The sequence below is a fragment of the Poecilia reticulata genome, linkage group LG6, assembly GCF_000633615.1.
Source record: "Poecilia reticulata strain Guanapo linkage group LG6, Guppy_female_1.0+MT, whole genome shotgun sequence".
NCBI lineage: Eukaryota > Metazoa > Chordata > Actinopteri > Cyprinodontiformes > Poeciliidae > Poecilia > Poecilia reticulata.
The window spans coordinates 13,769,134-13,788,236 of record NC_024336.1 but is presented as its reverse complement, the minus strand read 5'-3'; the positions used below and the strand labels follow the sequence as shown (position 1 = coordinate 13,788,236).

Here is a 19,103-nt window from a genome sequence, read left to right as displayed (position 1 = left end):
CTTGTTCACTAGGATTCGTTGAACAACAACAGCAGTCTGTCCCCAAAGAAAGGAAGTTGGCAAGACTCTTTACGCAATCCAACTTCACAAGGTGAGCTCATCACATTATCTGTAAAGCACTTGATGGAAGTTATTATACTGTACAAAACAAAACAGTGAATATGAAAAGTAAATACTTCCTATTCTTCATTGAAGYTCAATTAGCTTTGAACTGACAAAAGTAGGTCCTTTCCTACTTTCAGGTCGTCTGTCTCCAACCCATTCATGCTTGGAGGATGGTAGCCATGTGACAGGCCAGTGCAGAACCTCTCCACTTTCCCAGGCTCCAGGGTTGCAGAGCAAAGGTACTCCACCAAAACAAGCAGGGGAGGGCGGGAACCCCCAGTCTCCTCATAGGCCCCTCCTCTGCGACATGGAGGGCAACAGACGGGAAAGGCCAGAATATGGTAACACGAAGGCCAGCCCATCAAGCTTGAATTTCATCCCCATTTACATTGGTGTGATGTAGTGCTGTGTTGTGGATTTGATTTAACGTACAACTTGAAAATTAATTGAACTTTTTTTTTAATATAGGCATTTGCTTATATTTAGTTTTTAATGAATATTGTGATCAGTTAAAAACAGAGATTAGCCTTTATTTTTCTCAAGCATGTTTAAATTTCTCTATCTCAGCTCCTTAGATTGTCTACCTTTCATCTCCGTTTCATCATCATCAACTTCATTAAAGTTGCAAGTGCTGTGGTTTTTGTGTTTACCATGTTTTCTTTCTGCAACACTATTATCTTTACAGGATCATTTGGCCAGCACAGGTCCAACCCATGTCCTTCAGAGTTTACTGACTTAAAGGCAGACCCAACAATCCAGACAGCCAGAGTACCCTCTGTAGACGAGCACTCCCAGTGTTCAGACACAGAGGTGGACCATGACCTCAACAGTGACCACAACCATAAACACTCAAACCGGTGTGCCACAGACACTTATACAATCACCAGCGAGTCTGGTATGGAACCAGAAAACGATCCTGACCCAGATGGTACCAGTCATTGTTTATCATCCACGGCTCCCATGGGAGGAAATGAGGGCGCTGATACACCCTTGTCTGATGAAGAGCTAGAGAAGGACTTTGAAGTGGAGTTCATGTGCAAGGAGGCCTATGACATGGTCTGCAAGGAGAATCAGTCGTCTTATGTTGAATTCCCTTCGATTGAGCCCTCTGAGCCCGTTTCTTTCTCCAGCTATCACTCGTCAAGCCGCTCAGAAGCTCCAGACCACTCCATCCATTCAGATACTCAAACAGCTTCTGCTGTGGAGCCAGTGGCTAATGATTCAACCTCCCCATCCTCAGACCCAGGGATAGCAGACATGAACCAACAGGGTTATGTGACTTCAGACCAGGACAAGGACCTTAGCTCTCCAGGTTCTGATTCTGACGTTGAAGTGGAACTGGAAGCAGCATTTACTTGTGGGGGTCCTGTGGTTTCCAACATGATCTCCTCTATTTCAGAAACAGAGTTGGACTTGACAAGTGATGAGAGCAGCAGTGGACGTTCGTCTCACCTTACCAACTCAATTGAGGAGGCCAGCTCACCAACATCCGACCAGGAACTAGACCCAGATACCGAGTTAGAACAGGACAGTGGAATTGTTGGCCTCAAAACATCTCTGTTCTTGGGCCAGCGTGATCCAATCAAAGAAGACTCTCTCCTACCTTCTCCTTCCCCTAATCCCTCACCTACTATCGCCACACCCTCACTTGTTGGTTCACCCATCTTACCTCCTGAGTCCTACGATGATGGTCAGGCTCTGATGGGGATGCAGAGTGTGGATGATGAGCTGGCTTGTGAGCACCATGCCGATCCAGATGAGACGCTGCCTCCAGCCCAGTGCTGCGACGATCGTCTGTCCAGACCAATGGTGCTCGAGATAGAACCAGACCATAGCCTGGAGAGTTTCAAACGCTCCTTCTACCTGCCAGTGGGGCCCAGACTAATGCCATGTGCAGATGAGTATGATGAAACAAGTGAGGGGGAGTCCGAATCAGAGAGTGAAGATGACCTAAGTGAGAATTCAGACTCCCCATGGCTTCTTAGTAACTTAGTGAATAGGATGATTTCCGAGGGCTCATATCCAATTAGTTGCCCTGAGGAGTGCTTTAGGAGGAAGGCATCTGTGTCTGATACCATCTCCCCATCTTCCGACATTGGAGATGGAGATGATTTCAATGACGAGACCCTGGATAAGAAAACAGAGATAGAGAGGTCACAGGAAAGGGAAAAAGAAGGCAAAGGCTACAGAAAAGAGATGATGGAGCCAGGAGCAAGTTCTCATCTCTGTATAAGCAACCCTACTGGTGATACTATAAGCCCACTGATTTTAGAGCGCTGTGCAAATCTAGAGGAGGAAACCACCTTGTATGCCAGCATAGACTGTGACAAGAATTCCACAGAGAAGCTATCAAAGAATGTTGGGAGACCAGAGGACGAAGAACCTAATAATGACTTAATGATGGAAGGCAGAAGGGATTTAGACTCGCCCAGCCTCAGCGAGAGTGTGATAAGTGACAAGGACGAGGGGCGGGAGACTGAACCCAGGCCAACAAGTCGTTCATCTGCATCTCTTGAGCGAATTACAGAGGTCAAAAACAGTCTGACGCTCGACATACCGACCGCTCAGACCAATCGCTGCTTTAGTCTTACCTACTCTACTGACAATGATGAAGAGGAGGACGATGGAGACTCTTATTCTTTCATGGGTAGCATGAGGAATCAATCGTATGGTGGTAGTGATTTAGAACTCGACAGCTCACCACCGATTGATTCCAGTGTGCACAATCATCCGTTACCTGACCATGACCTCCCACTGTGTGAGAAAGACCTGATTCTCAGGCAATCGAATGAAGATGATGGACTGGCTTATGACTCCATGAAGTACACACTTGTGGTGGATGAGAATACAACGCTGGAACTAGTTAGCCTTCGGCGGTAGGCCTAACATTGTTTCAAAAATTAGAAAATAGAGTTCAAATTGTCCTTCAGTTTTATCTATGGTCAACCTTTATTTCTTGCTGTTTTGTTATTTTAGGTGCACCTCAGTTTTGAGTGATGACAGTGAGCTGTCTACCTTATGTGATGAAGAGCCATTGGAGACCGGCAAGGTGGGCTACAGGCACGACAATGAAGGGATCAGGCCTGAACTTTTGAGCTCTTCGGAGGACTCCTCTCCAGAGGCTGATCTGCCGTTTTCCAAAAAGTTCCTAAATGTGTTTGTCAACAGCACCTCCCGTTCCTCAAGTAAGCAGTGCAAAAAAAWATATATATATTTTAATAGATTCTAAGCTAGCTTTTATTACTTCTTTTTTTAAGGCAATCATTTTAGCTCTGTTTAAACACAGCAGGCATAAGGAAATACTGTAGATCTGAATCAGCTACCACTTTTATGAATATTTTGCGTTAAAAGTTTAACATATTGCTGTCTTCACAGTAGGTACCCTATCCTACTGTGAAGGTACCTCCTTAGTATTAAGTGTAAAAGGGGGGAAAAAGTATTTCCTCAACAGCATTTATTATGTTTTCCGACTTTACTGCATTAACACCTCCCAGCTACATATTTAGCTGAAAACAGAAAACAGACATCCACAGCAAAAGAATTCACAGCAACAATAAAAAAGTGAAACAAGATGTTTCACTTTTTTATTGGCCTATGATCAAGTAAGCTCTTTCTATTAGCCACAAACAATCTGATTCTCTTGCATCAGTGAAGAGACCAAATGAAATAACACTTTCCTGATTGTATCAAAATAAGTCATTTGTAATTTGTCTGTCTTCCATGCAGGCACAGAATCCTTTGGACTTTTCTCATGTACCATCAATGGAGAGGAGCGGGACCAGACACACAGAGCAGTGTACAGGTGAACTTTGAGTTCCTGCAATCAGATAACAAGTGAATAAAGAAAGTATAAACTATCCAAAACATTGACAGATGATTCAAAAATGCATAAACCCAGAGCAATAAGTTGGAAAACTCTTGTACAGAGAAATTAAATGTGAATAATGTGGTTGACTGTGTTCTGAGGCAATCATCAACACTTAGGAGAAGAGAAAATGTAATGGTTACTTGTAGAACTGGGTGGTGTTAGGTGGCTGAAAACAATGAGATCAGCTGCCACACATCTCCAAACTAAACTAAATAACGAGGAAAGCCCAAAACTGCCTTCCCTGTGTAAGAGAGGTGTTCTTTCTCCATTCCTCTGTCCACAATGGAAGACCTTATAGAAGCAAACGCAGCATTTTACAACAATATCATTGTTTTGTGTTTGCCTTATCCAGGTTCATTCCTAGACATGAGGATGAACTGGAGCTGGATGTGGATGATCCTTTATATGTGGAGGAAGAAGAAGATGACTATTGGTACAGAGGCTACAACATGCGGACAGGAGAAAAAGGGATATTTCCTGCCTTCTATGCCCATGAGGTCATAGGCCAGTCCAAAGAGTTGCTGAGTGAGTGGCGACATGCATCTGCAGTACTTTTTAACATTTCATCAAACTAAGGATTACAAAAGCGTAACACATTTGTTTTGCCCTCTGTAGGCCTGAAAAGGAATCCAGGGTGGATTGAGACGTTCAATGTTCAGTTTTTGGGTTCTGTTGAGGTTCCTTATCACCAAGGCAACGGTATTCTCTGTGCTGCAATGCAAAAGGTAAGAAAAGTGAAAATATTAAAGCATACATACATTCCTTACAGTCACACATAAACACCCTGGTTATGAACATGGATGTCAAATTAACTTTGACTACATATTTTGCTAAAAACAGAAAGCAAACATCCACAGCAAAGGGATTCACAGCAACAATAAACAAGCAAAAAAAAAGTGATGCAAGATTTTTACACTGAGCAAATGAAAATTTCCTGATGTTAGGAAATCAGGAATCAGTGTTCTCTTTCCAGATTATTTTCAGTAAATTTTAAGAACTGGTATTTTTAAAACGAGTTTCAGTTTATGGTGGATTTTCTCTAATCCACTCTGAATCAGTGATACAAACACATTCAAAAACATAACTGTGCTTCCATTTGTATTTTTATAAATTATCTTAAGTCAACAGAGACATCATACATTTTTGTAGTTAGGAACAAGTACTTCTACTACAACCATGCTGTCATTTGGCACGGCATTCTCATCTTTGAAAAACTTCAATACAGATGGGGCCCAGAACAACAAGCCAACAACCCCAAAGACATTATAGCTATTTTTAAAGGCTTCCTGGATGTCCTCCCCAATGTGATGACCTCAAATTATGGACCATGCTTAAAAGCTCAGTTCATGCCAGGAAATCGACCAATTTAAATGAGCTCAACCAATTCTGCTATAAGGAGTTGATAGCTACAAAAAGTATGTGGTTTCTTTGCAACTTGAGAAGGAATAATATACAAAATATCAGTGGAGATGTATATGTTTAGTTGAGCCTGTGTTGATAAGTTTGAACCTATGTGAATTGAGTAAAATTTGCATTAAATTCAAATGTGTGTGCTCAACCCTTGATTTTAAAATTTATTGAAGTTGTACAATCATTCCACCTTGACGGGAAAAAAAATCAAAAAATAATATAGGTCTTCAATAGCAGCCACAATTAATGCAAAGTTCACTCTGTAGATCACAAGCTTATGCAAACTTCTGACCGACTCTACATACTTACCAAACACCACCCTGAAAAACTATCACTAGCCTCATGAACATGCTTTTTGTCATGTAGATTGCGATGTCGAGAAAACGGACGGTACATGTACGACCTCCTTCTCTCTGTGAACTGGAGATCAGCTTGCAAGGAGTTAAACTAATCATGAGTTTGGACGACGAATATGACACCCTTGATGAGGTACAAATGAATAAATACATGAGACAGAACATCCAACTTGTGCAGAGTAATTTTACTTCCCTCATTCATCTACAATCTTGTTCTAAATTCTGTCCATCTTTCTCTTCTCATCCCCAGTACGACAGATGTAGTCACTTCTTCCAGATGAAGAACATCTCTTTCTGTGGATGTCATCCGAGGAACAACTGGTAAGCAAGGCCTCCTGTCCTCTGCCCTCCTGTTTTTTACTGCAAACTCACACCTGACTGATTGCATCATGTTGCTCTCGTCTCTCTGCAGCTACTTTGGCTTCATCACCAAGCATCCAATGCTGAACAGATTTGCTTGCCATGTGTTTGTATCCCAGGAATCCATGCGGCCTGTGGCTGAGTGTGTCGGGTGCGTCTGTATTATTAGAATGTTGATTAATGCAATCTAACAATGTTCGAGAAATGGTGAAATTGTTTTTGTGTCTGTTGGCTCACAAGTTAAGTCTCATTTCAACGAACAAGGAAAAAGGTCTAATTTATCACTTTATCTTGGTTTAAAATGTATCAATTTATCTTGGTAATCTAAATTACCAAGAGTGCATTTTATTTAACTATGCTAAAACAATGCTCTTAAGTAGGGATTAAAACAGTTCCTATGTTTCAAACAAACATCGGAGCTGGTGCCAACCAACCAGTAGAAGTAGTTTTATTGTTCCTGGAAAACTGTGAAGAATCAGTGAATGAGATCTAAGTGTAAGTTCTAATATTTGTCCATTTTACTTTTTCTATGTTGTAAGGTACTGGCATAAGTGAACTACCTCCTCTTTGATAATAGATGTAGAAAATACAGAAAAAAAGAAGAAAAAAAAAAGACTGGTAACTTATAGCGTGTTCTGGTACTGTCTTTTTTCCACAGTTCAATGTTTCAGATTAGCAAACTAATTTTAATATCTAATAAAATGACCTGAAAAGATACAAAAGGCTTTCTTATCAAAAGAGGGGGGAATATCTATCAAAGCAACAACTCCCATGTAATAATTGCAACAATTACTTTTGATTTGTACATTTTATTTTATTTTATTGTTTTTTTTAGAATTACAAACATCGCCAGCATGAAGTCTAACCAATACAACCACGACCCTTATCACTACAAGCAAAATCAACGTTAGGATCTTCTCCATATACATCAATAGCTTCTCTGTACTATATATATGAAGCACTTTGGAATCAAACATTAAAAGTCAGAAGTGATCCATTTTTGTCCCACCCAAGTTTTAAGTGGGTAGGAGGAGACAACTTAAAAGACTCCAGCATTTCTCACATCTCATTCAGCCACTGTATGTCTGAGTATTTAAAGACGCAGATACGTCACTGTCTGTGAAAATATTACGGCCCGACAGCAAGGCTCAGTTTTACCTATTGGCTTCTCATGCTGCCTTCTGTAGACACAATATCAAGACCTGAGCCTAAGCATGACCTGTGTTTATCTTCACATTTTTATTTTTTGTGCTATTGTACCTGGGCATTCATTCTAAAACATTAAGACGCTAAACTGAATTTTATAATGTAACACCAGTCCCCATGTCTGTTTTTTTTTCTCATTTTACTGCAGTCGAGCCTTCCAAGAGTACTACCAAGAACACCTGGAGTACGCCTGCCCTACCGAAGACATCTACCTGGAGTAGGAGCTCACATGACAACCCCTTTCCTCTACAGCTTGTGTACATTGGTTAAGTTTTCCACCAGAGGACACTGTCAGTCTTTCTTTACTTTTCTTTGCGTTCCTCCAGGATCACTGTAAAATATTTTTCTGCATCCTTCTCAAACTGGGATCATCGTTTCTACAGTAAGCTATTTATTAGACTGATTTCATTCATCCCTTTTCCCGTTGAGTTACCTGATCGCAATGCATTGATTGCCTGTTTCTTTTACCGTTTTTTTTCTATGATATAAAACTAAAAAGCTGAGCATCTGTTTATTTTAAAAAAAGTTCTTGTTTTGAACTTGCATTATACCTACTACGGCTGTATCACTTCTCAATGCATGGCTGGTAGGGTTGCTGCACACTGACACCAACAAATACACATATCCAAGTGAATGACAAGCAGCTCAACAATCGTAAGGGAATGGTATAGAATCAAAAGGTTTGTAAATATCTTTTTTTTTTTTTTTTGGTTTTGGTTCAAACAGCTAACTTGCTTTGTACTGAAGAAAATGTTGGAGTCGATTAGAGAAAGTTAGCGGCTCTTTTATTCAACCTACTCCCTGCGTCTCGTACAAGATAAAGTGTGTGTTGTAAATACGTGTATAGAAAGTAGACAGACATACATTGCCTCATTGAGTCTGATTGATAACACAGATGGGACTGATTTTGCTATAGATTTCGATGTGGGTAAAAAAAAGTAATGAACCAATGGCTTGCTCTGATGGGAAAACACCAGATGTAAAAGTGGAATAAGTTTGGAAAAGTTGACTTGGAACTAACTTTTAATGCTATTAGCTTTGCAGATATTTTATTCACATTGGATTAGATCCAGTAACTGTCTGAATCACATAACAGCATTGATTTTCCCTCCTCTCCTGACCTGACAGTTGTCTTGCTTGTTGACTTTTTACCACAAGCAGCTTTCATGGCAAATTTACAGAAGCCCAAAAGTGCCACAATTCAATTAATAAATACATTGTTTTGTAGATATTTATACACGTAATAATTCAAAGAAAAATAAATGCATTAGATGAATTAACATATATATCTTAAATTGTTTCAAATTTTCAGTGTTTTAACAAATTCAAACTTAGAAGTTTGCTTTTATTATATGTTAAAAGGATATGCAATTATCTTAGTGTCTGATTTATTTAGCTTTGTAGCTCTGTTTTTCAGGACCTCTTGAATTTATTTTTATCTTCCTGTCTAACCCGTCGAAGGATAGGAACAAACACTGCTACAGGCAAGATTGCCATTGTTGTTGTCAATCATTTAGGCATTACAGACTATCCAGAGTAATAACATGATTTTTTTATAAATCTATTTATCATCGATAAATCTTTTTATAATACTATTATTATTATCTATCCATCCATTATCTGACATGCTTCTCTTTAGTGGGGCTGTGAGGGGTGCTGGTGCCTATCTCCAGCGGTCAGTGGGGTAGGACAACACAGAGAGTCTGCATGCAGAAGTAAAACATGCAAACTCCAAGCAGAAAGACCCTGGGATTTGAACCCAGGACCTTCTTGCTGCAAGGCAGCAGTGCTGCCATCTGCGTCACTGTGCAGCCTGTTATTGTTATTCTTGCTTTCAGTATTATTCTTAATATTTTCAACTAGAACTGTAGCACTAGAAATATAAAATAAATACTTATTTTGGCGCAAAACCAATTACTTTTTATTAATGGTTTCAATTTAGATTTGTGTATTAATATATTATTGACACATTAATATATTACACATTTATTGATTTAATTAATGCATTTATAAAAAGAAATTACTTATATGATCATATTTTAAATATTTATCAAATAAAATATTTATTAATTAGATTGTGGCATATTTAAGCCAAACAAACGAAATCTCACAACAGTTAAACCTGCAAAATCTGCTTTGCTGGAGAGTATGTGATATTCAGGTCAAAGATAGCTGAATTCCCTCCACCCCAAGCCTCCCCCGACAAGCCATATTCTCAATGTTTTGACTGAATTATTGTGGTTTTGGGTAACGTGTTAGCCAACATTTTTGTTTTATTTTGAAATTTCTGAAAGAGACTAGTTCGAACAGTGGCTGCATGTCAGTGACACAGTAAACTGCTATTGCTTGGTCCAGGTATCAGTGAAATCTAACCTTTTCTTAGAGCTTTAAAGAGAGTTTTTATAGTCGTGTAAACTACAAAATAGTCACCGGTTCCCCGTATTTATTTAATGCTTCTAGGCTTGTTAAAGATGACATAATGCACTCAATAATCTCCGCCGGTGTTGACACTGCGGAAACATATATTTTTAGATAGGAGAAGACAGAGGCACACCTAAAAACGAAACGGGCACCGAAGCCATCTGTTATTTGAAACTCAGCGGCAAACATTGCTCTTGTCATCTTAGCATTCAGATATTTCGCGTCTTTCTCTGCTACGTTCAGTCATAATAAAGAACACACTCCCGACCTGAAGGACTTCAGTGGTATAAGTCGACATGACAGGAGTGAGGGTTTTATCTACATATATATCGCTGTCAGTTAGGTCATGTATATACAATAGAAAATCTAAGTGCTGTGTCCTTTATGTTGAGTATGTTGACAAAATGAGTATGTAAAATGATTACAAAAATTCATTATTAAAAAAAAGAAAAAGAGAGAGATCACAACCAGACAAAAATTCCTAAAAACAAAGAAAAGACTTAAATCTACGTGATCTGCAATAATTTAATTTGAATGTGTTACGTTTTGCCACTCAGGTGGAACTTTCCTGCTGGCTCCATAGTTTCTACACAGACAGGCTTCGGCAGCACACTTAGGGCACATCTGTGAGCTGTGGGGCCACCAGAGTGCGAGAGCGACCCTCCGCACCACATTAACAGTGGAGTTAAACCCACTCAGATACTCAGATGCCACTGGAAAACTATCGTATTGCGTCTTGCCCGTTGTGGTCATCGCCTCTGAGCAAAAACAGCGTGATCCATCTCTGATCTATGTATCTACTTGCTTCTGACTATGTTTTCTATCTTGTTCCAGCCGAGTTAAAAACCCCATTCTCTTCAAAGCAGCTCCACTAAAACAGCCTTTGAGGATGGTCTAGTCCCATATAGCCACTGAGAAATACAGTTAAACCAAACTTTTGACTTTATTACTTCAACGAGATTCATCACTGTATACCTAGAGCAAAAACAGTATGTGAAAAAGCCAACATAACCTATCTTGTATCTTTAAAAATTCAAGGAAAACTTAAGAAAAATGGCAAAACAACAAAAAAAAAATCACTCTGCCTTGTCATGGGTTTGGTCTTATGAATAAAATATATGCTTGATGTCTGAAACGTTTTTGTCGTCTTTATTGAGCTTCACATAAATTTTATTATGTAGGAATGTTAAGGTGAACATTTTTGTACAAATATTCAAACATTTGTGTTCAAGTTGGAGAACATACAGTACTAAAAGACATCAATGTTAATCAGAAGAAAATTTCCTCATTGAGGAAAATATCATAGTATTCCTTTTCAATAAGGATATATATTCTCCAGAAGCTAAAAGAAAACGATTAGTGCAAAACCCCACATGACCTTAATGTCCTCTGATCTTTAGATCTTAGGATAAATTCAGTGAAATGTCTCCTCCCACCTTGTCTTCACAAACACCCCCAGAGCCACCAATCAGCAGTGGCAGCAGGTGGGCTTGGGGCTACACTCAGGACTGCAGCAGGGCTCAAGATCTGGGTTCTCTCCCTTTGATATCTGGCTTTCTCCAAAGACCATGGTCGCCTCAAACTGCACCTTAACTTTCTTTATCTGCAGCAGCACGGCTTGGATGTCAGGTCTCTCGTCCAGAGGAAGAGGGTAGTGCTCCGAGGGGTCGGCCTCCAGGTCAAAAATGAGAGGTGGATCATGGACCTTGAGGACCGCAAAATCGGAACAATCTTTGTCGGGGGTGGTAGCACTGTGGGTGGCGCCTAATGGGGAAAAACAGTAAAAGAAATTAGCAAGTTTCACATTAACTGCATAACTCTTGGGTTTTTCTTTCTTAAAAAAATGCTGTTGTATTGAAAATACCTACTTCATATGTTTAAGAACTGACAAATACTTTGTGCGATAAATAATATTTCCCATTTTAAGAACATTTTTATTTGTCAAGATATTATCCTAATTAACATCTTTCTGCAAATACTGCTAGCAGGACACATTTGTACCATTTCTAAATTGTTGCTGTGGGCCAAAAAAAAAAAAAAAAAGCCTTTTTGAGGATCACAGATGGCCCTTAGAATGATTTGGACATGTTTTTATTCTTCATAGCTTTTGACGTCTATTTATAGCATCGTTCTCAACATCCCCCTTCAATAAAGCTCATTAAAATAAAGGATTGTGCGTGTCAGCTGGACACGTTTCTAAATATGATAAGATGGTATGAGAAAAGATGAAGCTTTTCCATTTGTTAACTCACAGCAGAATACAACCAAACACAGATATAAACCGTGCAAATCAATGAGCTTTWAAATCCTGAAGGTTTTACATTTTAACTGTGTCCAGGATTTAGGTGTAATTTATTTAGATTTCTATCTAGTATGAATAGTAAATAATTCACGCACATTGATAGTCTCTTTTTTTTAAACCTTTTTCGAATAAAGTTGTGAGATACATTAACAATCAATTACTAAAAGTCATTATTTAAACAGACTGATGAAACCATTCATATTTCACAAAAAAATGTTGCTTTACACTCAGTATACTCTGTGTGCTTTGGGTTCTACCTCTTGTGTAAAAGTGGGCCTTGTACTTTCCCAATCTTACAGCAAACAGGCCGTATTTTTCATTAGGGTCTATGGGGTAGAACATCATCGCCTCCCTTTTACTCTGCAAAACAGAGAATGAGATCAAAGACACACATTACACTTAAGTCAGCCTGGTTTAAAAATCTGTCTTTAATTAAAGAACACAAGAGGACACTGCTGTCACCTTTCCTTTGTGAAAGAGGAGATCTGTCATATCAAACCCATCCAGTATCACCGGGGGAAGCTTGGCTCCAGCCAGACTCGCAATGGTTGGGAGGATATCCAGAGTGCTGGCCATCTCATGGGTCAGCCCTTTACGGAAACAGTCCAGAAACAGAGCCGCTGTTACTGCAGGCTCATTACAATAAATGTTTTCATACTGACAAGAGATGACTAAGAAGATAAAAACAAAGTTAACCCTAGCAGTAAGGTAAGGTAAGGTAATTGTATTTATATAGCAGATTTTCAGCAACAAGGCAATTCAAAGTGCTTTACATGAGTTAACAGGAAACACAAACCAAATAACAAACCAAAGGAAAGAAAACTAATCTAATGTTGTTCTAAAGTATGTAAACTAAGTGCTCCTGTTCAGGGTTGCTAAGTATCTAATTCCATTTCTAAATAGTGAGTACTCTGCAGTTTCTGATAAAATAAGCTAAACAGTGACTGATCCAATTCCTTTTCTGGGTGAAAGTGAGTACTCCACAATTCTAAGTTTGTTCTAAAGCCTTTTCTGGGTTAAAAGTAATATAAACTAAGCAGTGTTTGTACTTATTCTAATTCTAATTCCATTTCTGGGCTGTATAATGTTGATCTAAATAGTGCATACTCCACAATTTCTGATATTACTAATAAACTAAAATAATCCTTTTCTGGGTTAAATAGGGAGTGCCCCACCTAAAACACACAAAAAAAGAGGAAAGGACACATTAGGGCAAATGGCAACATTCAGACAATACAATGGGCAAAACAAAGACACGAGTGAAGGCGTTGACGTTAAAAGGCCATGAAGCCACGTTACTAAGCCTGAAAAAATATAATGACTATATTTATGAGCAGTCTGCTCATAAATATAGTCATTAAGGTAATTTATGATGTGTGACTAAAACCAGAAAAACATCAGACGTTTTTCTTTTAAGAGGTAAGAAGAGGTAGTTTGTCCTTACCTGGTCTGATGACCCCTGGCCAGAATGCAATGGCTGGCTCCCTCATGCCTCCGTCATATGTTGTACCTTTGCCACATCTCAGTGGGCCTGAGTTTCCACCACGCGACATACGCATCAATTCAGGCCTACACACACACACACACACACACACACACACACAGAAATAATACTCTATTTAATTACATCAAACATTGCTGAGATTGTTTACAAGTTTTCAGTCTCTTTTCAAAAATTATGTGGGTAGACAGGGTTACATCACAGGAGAACAGATCTCTGTAATCATTGCTTCTGTAATTTGCAAGTGATGCTGTAACATTAGAAATCACATGTTTTGAGGGTCTCACTTCTCCTTCTTACTCTATAAAAAGTATGTCTGTCAGTTCATAGCACAAAACGTCCTGAAATTCTTTTTTTTTTTTTCAGCTGTGCTGCAAGAGCATTTTTTTAATCATTTGTTCAAGAACAGAATAAAAGCCATCTAATGTATCACTTTACCTCCCTAACAGATCTGCCTTAGCAGTACATGAGAGCTATATTATTCCTAAACCATTTGCAAGTGAGAGATGAACATTACCGCTCAAATCAGCGACAAAAATGAAAGGCGAGTCCTTGTTACATTTTTAGGACTTACTACAACAGTGGGTTGCATTTTTTAAACACAGTAAGAGAAAAAGGACAGGTACTTCTGTATTACTGCCAAAATATATGTCTTTAACATCTTTACTCTTCTTCATTTCTTTACCACAACAACCAACCAACCCATTGTCAGCAGTGAAGAACACAAGTGTGTTGTTGATCACGCCCATCTTTTCCAGCGTTGCCATTAGGTTTCCTATTGTGCTGTCAAACTCAAAGAGGGCGTCACCAAATGGACCTCTCAGAGAGTGACCTGCTGCTCTGGTACCAGCATACTGAGGGTAGTGAGTGTGCTGTAAGAAAAGCATGACGGAAAATGTAACTAAAGCATTATGTAGCACAATGTTTCCAAATGTAGCTAAAAAATACGAAATATTACGTTTATAGAAAAAAAATGTATGCATGCTACAGATTTTAAAATACATTTGGTCCTGCTGGAATTGTAAAACATTCTTGTAGTTAAATGTGTGCGAATAATACTAGCTTTAGTTTGAGCAAACTCTCAAAACAGAAAAAAAAACACTTGAAGAGGAAAAACTCAATAAGCTAAGCCTGCATAAAAATATATAAAAAAAGAGAAAAAGTTGTGTTTTGATGTTATTAAGAGTTTTATGGAGGCAACATAAAAACCAGGCAAATGACAGAAAAACCAATGAGTTTCTTGTGAAAAAGTACATGTTTGATTTGTAACAGACGTATAATAAATCTATAATCATGCAAATTAAACTTATTGGATTGAGTCACTGAAATTATTCAGTGATTCAATGACAGTTATATTATTAATTACCCTTTCACTGTCTGCAACACAACTAAAGTGTACTAGAAAAAAAAAATTATTCTCAAATCTCATATTGTTTTATTACTTACATGTGATGGGTAGTAAAGAAAGAAAGGCTGATTTTTCTTGACAGATGTGATTATAAAATTGGTTGCAAAGTCGCTGTATGACTTTTCCAGATCAAGGAAGTTGACTGGTTGCTGCTTGATCTTATCATTATGGACCAAAGGGACGGTTACTACTCCAACGTCACACAGTCCAAAACACTTTACATCTGGAGGGAAACAGGTCAAGTTCTGGCATGGCCCCTGAGAGAAAAGCAGAAAAGCAGATTTAGATACAGATCATTTCAAATGTAATTTCTTTTTTTTTTTTTAGGTTTTGAAACTCTAACCTGGTCGTGAGAGTAAGGGATTCCCAAGTACTGGTCAAACCCCTGTTGGGTTGGAAGAAATGTTCCATTGGCTCCATAGCCTAAGTGCCACTTCCCCACAGCAGCTGTGGCATAACCCAAAGGTTTCAACACCTCTGCAATGGTGGTCTCATTCAGTGGGAGACCCCCAATGGAGCCTGGGTAAAATACACCTGGAAAGATGCCTGAGCGGGTCTGGTAGCGACCTGTCAGCAACGATGCTCTGAGAAGAAGCAAGCAATGCAATTGAGGTAATTAGTTAATGCAATCCAATAGGACATCTTTTAAAAATGCAGGGAAATTAAAGCTGCAGAACGGGACAGAATCGGTATCCCGAACACTTATCAAATTGGTACAATAAATTGCTTGTTGACCAGCTTGTCATAAGGCGGTGGGCTACCTAGAGGGGCTGCAGACCGGACTGGTGCAGTAAAAATCTGTAAATCGAAGTCCTCCTTCTGCCAGGCGGTCCAGGTTAGGAGTCAGTGAACTCGGGTGTCCATAACAACCCAAGTCCCCGAATCCCAGATCATCTGCGAAGAGAAGCACRAAATTCGGCGGYGAAGCAGAGCAAATGGACAAAGCATAGAGAACAAGGCAGGTGAAGAGCAGATAAGCCATTGTGAGCCGACCTCTAACTCTGTAAAGACAAGGAAGTGACTTCCAAAACAAAATCAGTGCGGCGTTTGTGGTGCCTCGGAAAAAGCTGAGAACATTTTAAATCATGTAAATTATTTAAATTGTTCTATGGTAAATTATAGACACCGAGATTAACTAACATTACAGATGTCTTTACGTTTAATTACTAGAGATTTCCATCTGTATTTAACTAAGCTTACTCATTCACTAAAAATCATTAAATTGCATTTCCAAATGTTTCGCTGATGAAGAACGTCAAAATAGAGAGTTGGCGTTTAGATTTTAAATTAATGTTAAAAATCCCTGTCCAATAGTAACGGAAGGATTTAAAATATCTTTAAAGGAAAAAATACCAAGCTTTATAGAGACTCATATTTATTTTTCTTCCTCTGAAGCAGAATATCCCGATTCAATGAATACGCAAAAACAAGTCACATGGTTGTTCATTGTAGTTTTGAGCGCGTGACGTCATAGGTTGATGGGAAATGTAGTTTTTTCCCCACAACTGTACTGGACAAAGTAGATAAACTAGTTTTTTTTTTCTGGTCCTGTCTGCAAAGCATTTTGATTTTATCCATGCATACCAACCATGCTTTTGACATCTGGGTTTCTTATTCTAGAACAGTCCAGAATGTTTGCGATATTTATCTGTTGTTAAAGTTAAGTGTAGAAGGTTTTGCCATGTCATATTGTTTGCTTTTATTGTAATATAGTTAACAATAATAACTTTGAATGATATTTACATATGTCGATGGATGGATGGATGGATGGATGGATGGATGGATGGATGGATGGATGGATGGAAGATATTTACATACCTTCATAGACCTCCATTGCAGTAATACACATTATTATGCAGGGTGTGTAATAATGTAATAATGTAATAGTAATAATAATGTAATAGTGTGTGTGTGTGCATGGTTGTTTGTCCTGCCTGTCTCTGTGATGTCCTGCAATATGGACTGCGGACCAGTCCAGGGTGTACCCTGCCTCCTGCCCAATGTTCAGTAAAGATAGACACCAGCCTCTCTGCAGACCTGCAAGAATAAATGGGTAATAAATAATAATAATAATTATTAAATAATAATTCAACTTTCTGTAATGAGTACATCATCATAAATTCCAACCCTAGTAACTAACAGGTTCCTTGTGTATCCAAATTTTCCACGATCTGCCTAGAATGAACTCTTTTGTTCACCCATGTCATCTAATATTTTGCTTTCCTCTTGAATAAAGTTAAGCCTGTTGGTGATGCTTTAGTCCACAGTTTTCCACTGATTCAGGCCGACATGTGGGCAATTCCACAAACACAAGAGAAATAGACCATTGACAGTGTGGTGCAGAATTCATCGGCATGTGCAGAATTGGACGTCACAGATGATTTTGGAATGTTAAAAGAATACAGGGCCTGTTTACTTTGTGTATTTTCAGGAGCAAACATCAGTGAGATGAGATGGTGAGGACTGAAAAGGGTACACACCTGCATTTGCACAGGGTGGCATAATGCGAGATCAAAAGAGAGATATGATTTAAATTGATCCTGCACTTGTTATTCTCAAATACAGGCTTTGTGGGGTTTCCCTGCCTGATCACTCTGTTGTGACATTTTAAAATGTCTTATTTATTGGGGAAAGCAAATCCTGATAACAAACAATTGATGCTGACATTTTAATGTTGGCTGTAGGTTGAGTTAGGTGACCAGCAGCTGTGTATGGCTAAAATAACTTTAGGAATGAATGTGTGCCATTGCAATGTCTTCTAAAGTCATACGTATACAACTGTCTGTGCCTTCATCTACCTTTCATTTGGCTTACATGCTGTCCACTGCCACAATCTAGCCTCGGGGAAATTGATGCTTTTGATTTATCATTCACTTTCACATCTCTCCACAGTGATGACCTAGATTTAGCAGCCGCTGTGCATTTGTGAATTTGTGTGTGTGGAAGTGGTGGAAGGTGGGAGAGAGGAATAGGAGTGTGGAGAAATAAAGTATCTAAAACGACAGAATGGGCGTAACGTTAACATCGCATTTATTTTCTGCTATTCTCTTTCAAGTAAAATGCTTTGTTGTTTCAAAAAGAGGATTTTATCAGCATAAATTTGATGCGCGCATCTTTGTGTTTCTCCAGCACTGTGCAATTGTGTATGTTGTGATCTGTTAGGTTACCACTAAACATCTGCGGTTATGTACACTGTGCACGCAGGGAGGTTGAAAAGGAATTAGCCGGGGCCATGCAGGAACAACAAAGGAAACATCACAGTCTCTGGGAACTTTTGAAGAACTATTTCACAGTTGGAGCTCTGCTCTTCTAATCTTCTCAAAGACAGACTCGTAGAAACATCTCTGCAGGGAATGGTGTGACTGTGGAGCGTTGCAGAGGAGGCTCCCGTATTTCTGAACAGATGTCTTATTTAACGCAAGGACAACTATTAAAGATTTCATACTCGGTAAGACCACCTGGATGATGAGTCAATAATTACTCCATTAGCCTTTTCTAGAAAATATAGTGGCTGCCATAAATAGGAGCGAAAGATGAATAATTACGGTTAAGGTTTTGAATCCATTAACTACCTGTGAGGTTGTTTTTCATTGGAGCTGTAAACATTTCATAAGGAGAGCCACTGGGCATAAACAACAGCTCATGCAGCCCCCTAGATTTTTCAGTATGACTGCTCTGACCTTTTCATGAATAGTAAATGAAAACTGTTGTCGGTGACGAGCATGAAGCAGAACCATGTAGTGTGAAGCAGCGAAAGCTGTGAAAGGGCTCTCAACCTTGTGTCTGAGTGCAGTTGGGTGTAAATCTGTGTGTTTCTGTGACCCAACACTAGTTACGCTTGCAGTATATGGATGTTTTTCCACAGGACGTTTTTGTAGCAAGTATGTACAATTATGTTTTATGCATTTTTCAGATTTGCATTGCAGTTTGAAATCTAAATCCCAGAGTTTAACAGAAGACTGGAGAACAACAGAATTTAATTTGCTTGAGATTCAGAGAGAAGGTCTTCACAGTCAATAATGATTTGGGGAACCAATAGAGCAGAATAGAAATATTCTTTATTGTTCCAGAATGGGGAAATTTCTGTGCAACAGCAGCAAAATTAAAGGCAATCAAAGCAAAACAAAGACTAAAATAAGCAATAAATTAAAAAAGACAGAATGAAG

The 19,103-nt window shown here is 38.9% G+C and overlaps 2 protein-coding genes across 3 annotated transcripts in view; one reads left to right on the top strand and one right to left on the bottom strand.

Moving 5' to 3' along the window:
* The window catches only part of mapk8ip2 (mitogen-activated protein kinase 8 interacting protein 2), a 33,278-nt gene extending 22,417 nt beyond the window's left edge, over positions 1-10,861 (top strand). The window contains exons 4-14 of one of the 2 annotated variants that reach the window (XM_008411332.2): positions 13-91; positions 243-344; positions 791-2,981; positions 3,082-3,290; positions 3,832-3,907; positions 4,326-4,498; positions 4,589-4,698; positions 5,750-5,872; positions 5,990-6,060; positions 6,152-6,250; positions 7,454-10,861. In XM_008411332.2, the coding sequence (XP_008409554.1) occupies positions 13-91; positions 243-344; positions 791-2,981; positions 3,082-3,290; positions 3,832-3,907; positions 4,326-4,498; positions 4,589-4,698; positions 5,750-5,872; positions 5,990-6,060; positions 6,152-6,250; positions 7,454-7,526 (3,306 nt within the window). In that variant the 3' untranslated portion in view covers positions 7,527-10,861. Of the gene's footprint in view, positions 1-12; positions 92-242; positions 447-790; positions 2,982-3,081; positions 3,291-3,831; positions 3,908-4,325; positions 4,499-4,588; positions 4,699-5,749; positions 5,873-5,989; positions 6,061-6,151; positions 6,251-7,453 lie in introns of both variants that reach the window. The other variant, XM_008411331.2, reaches the window with a different exon arrangement.
* arsa (arylsulfatase A) lies at positions 7,999-15,973 on the bottom strand. The gene is made up of 8 exons (XM_008411330.2): positions 15,699-15,973; positions 15,281-15,521; positions 14,976-15,194; positions 14,232-14,401; positions 13,473-13,597; positions 12,491-12,618; positions 12,286-12,388; positions 7,999-11,490 (listed from the first exon to the last, which is right to left on the bottom strand). The coding sequence occupies exons 1-8, from the start codon at positions 15,917-15,919 to the stop codon at positions 11,195-11,197; spliced, it is 1,503 nt and encodes a 500-aa protein (XP_008409552.1). The 5' UTR covers positions 15,920-15,973; the 3' UTR covers positions 7,999-11,194.
* Between the last annotated feature and the right edge of the window lie 3,130 nt (positions 15,974-19,103).